The following is a 1,295-nucleotide window of genomic DNA, read 5'->3' as shown; positions in this document are numbered from 1 at the left end:
TCTTCAGTCTCTTGGCTCCACCATGGCTTCCTTCTGTGTTTACTGTTCCTGCTTCTTCTTCATTTGTTGTTAACTAGCAGCACGCGAACACTTAGAGGTGATGTAGATTCTACTACTAGTAGGTGATCATTAATAATGACTCCCATCTGCACTTTCAGTGGTGGTTAACAGCAGGTACTCATGTGTTAGCTTGTAATATGCCTGTTTTTGTCTACCTTATTGTCAGAATGCTACCTGAAAGCCCTACATCTCCATGCATCATGTGCATCATGTGCTCAGACTGTCACTGTGTCCACATCTTAATCATAATTTCTACTTTTCCTGCGTGCATCCTCATCAGATTTCAGCTCCATCAGCTCCACCTCATGCTTCGCTGCTGTTTCCAGCACTTTCTGCTTATTGTAGAAGACCACAAAGTTATTGATGATGGGGTGTATGGGCAGGGCGATGGCTATCACCCCGCACAGGAAGCTGACCGCAGCATTGCACTTGCCCAGTGTGGTTTTGGGGTAGATGTCTCCGTAGCCCACTGTGGTCATGGTGATGATGGCCCACCAGAAGGACTGCGGAATGCTCCTGAAGAGGGTCTCTGGGTGGCTTTGCTCCATGGTGTAGGCCAGCGCTGAGAACACAAAGATCCCCACACCCATGTACATGAGGAGAAGCCCCAGCTCTTTCAGGCTCCTCTTCAGCGCATAGGTGAGGGTCTGCAGCCCGGAGGAGTGGCGTGCCAGCTTGAAAATACGTGCGATGCGCATGATGCGGAGCGCTTGTACCGCCTGCTGAACGTTAGCCAGTTCTATCATGGATGTAGTGCCGAGATACGTGAGGGATAAAACCACGTAGAAAGGGATGATGGCCATGAAGTCAATGACATTCATGATGGAGAGAGCAAAGTGCAGCTTGTTGGGAGAGGAGGCGAGACGCAGCAGGTACTCGGCTGTGAACCAGGACATGCACGCTGTTTCAATCACTTCCAGGACGGGGTGCTCCACTTGTTTCCCCTCTGTGTCCGTCACCTGTAGCTCTGGGATGGTCCCCACGCACATCACCACTGCAGACACCAGGACAGAGAGGAAGGAGGTGATGGCGATGATGCGAGCTGGCAGCGATGACCCCGGCTTCTCCATTAGCCTCCAAAGAAACCTCTAGATAGACAGACAGAGAGACAGATAGATAATCAGACAGTCAGACAGTCAGTCAGTCAGACAGACGGACAGACAGACAGACAGAGTTTTTATTTGATCTGAGTCATATATACATATATATATATATATATATACACACACATTCAC

General features: G+C 49.5%; 1 protein-coding gene across 1 annotated transcript in view; it reads right to left on the bottom strand.

The window, feature by feature from the left end:
- Positions 1-299: 299 nt before the first annotated feature.
- Positions 300-1,295, bottom strand: part of LOC121526000 (potassium voltage-gated channel subfamily F member 1-like) — a 3,316-nt gene continuing 2,320 nt past the window's right edge. Inside the window, exon 2 of the mRNA XM_041812247.1 lies at positions 300-1,148. Coding sequence (XP_041668181.1) covers positions 300-1,148 — 849 coding nt within the window. The remainder of the gene's footprint in view (positions 1,149-1,295) is intronic.

Source organism: Cheilinus undulatus, linkage group 18, assembly GCF_018320785.1.
Source record: "Cheilinus undulatus linkage group 18, ASM1832078v1, whole genome shotgun sequence".
Classification (NCBI taxonomy): Eukaryota; Metazoa; Chordata; class Actinopteri; order Labriformes; family Labridae; genus Cheilinus; species Cheilinus undulatus.
Note: the sequence above shows the minus strand (reverse complement) of the source record. Positions and strands in the feature narration are given on the sequence as shown.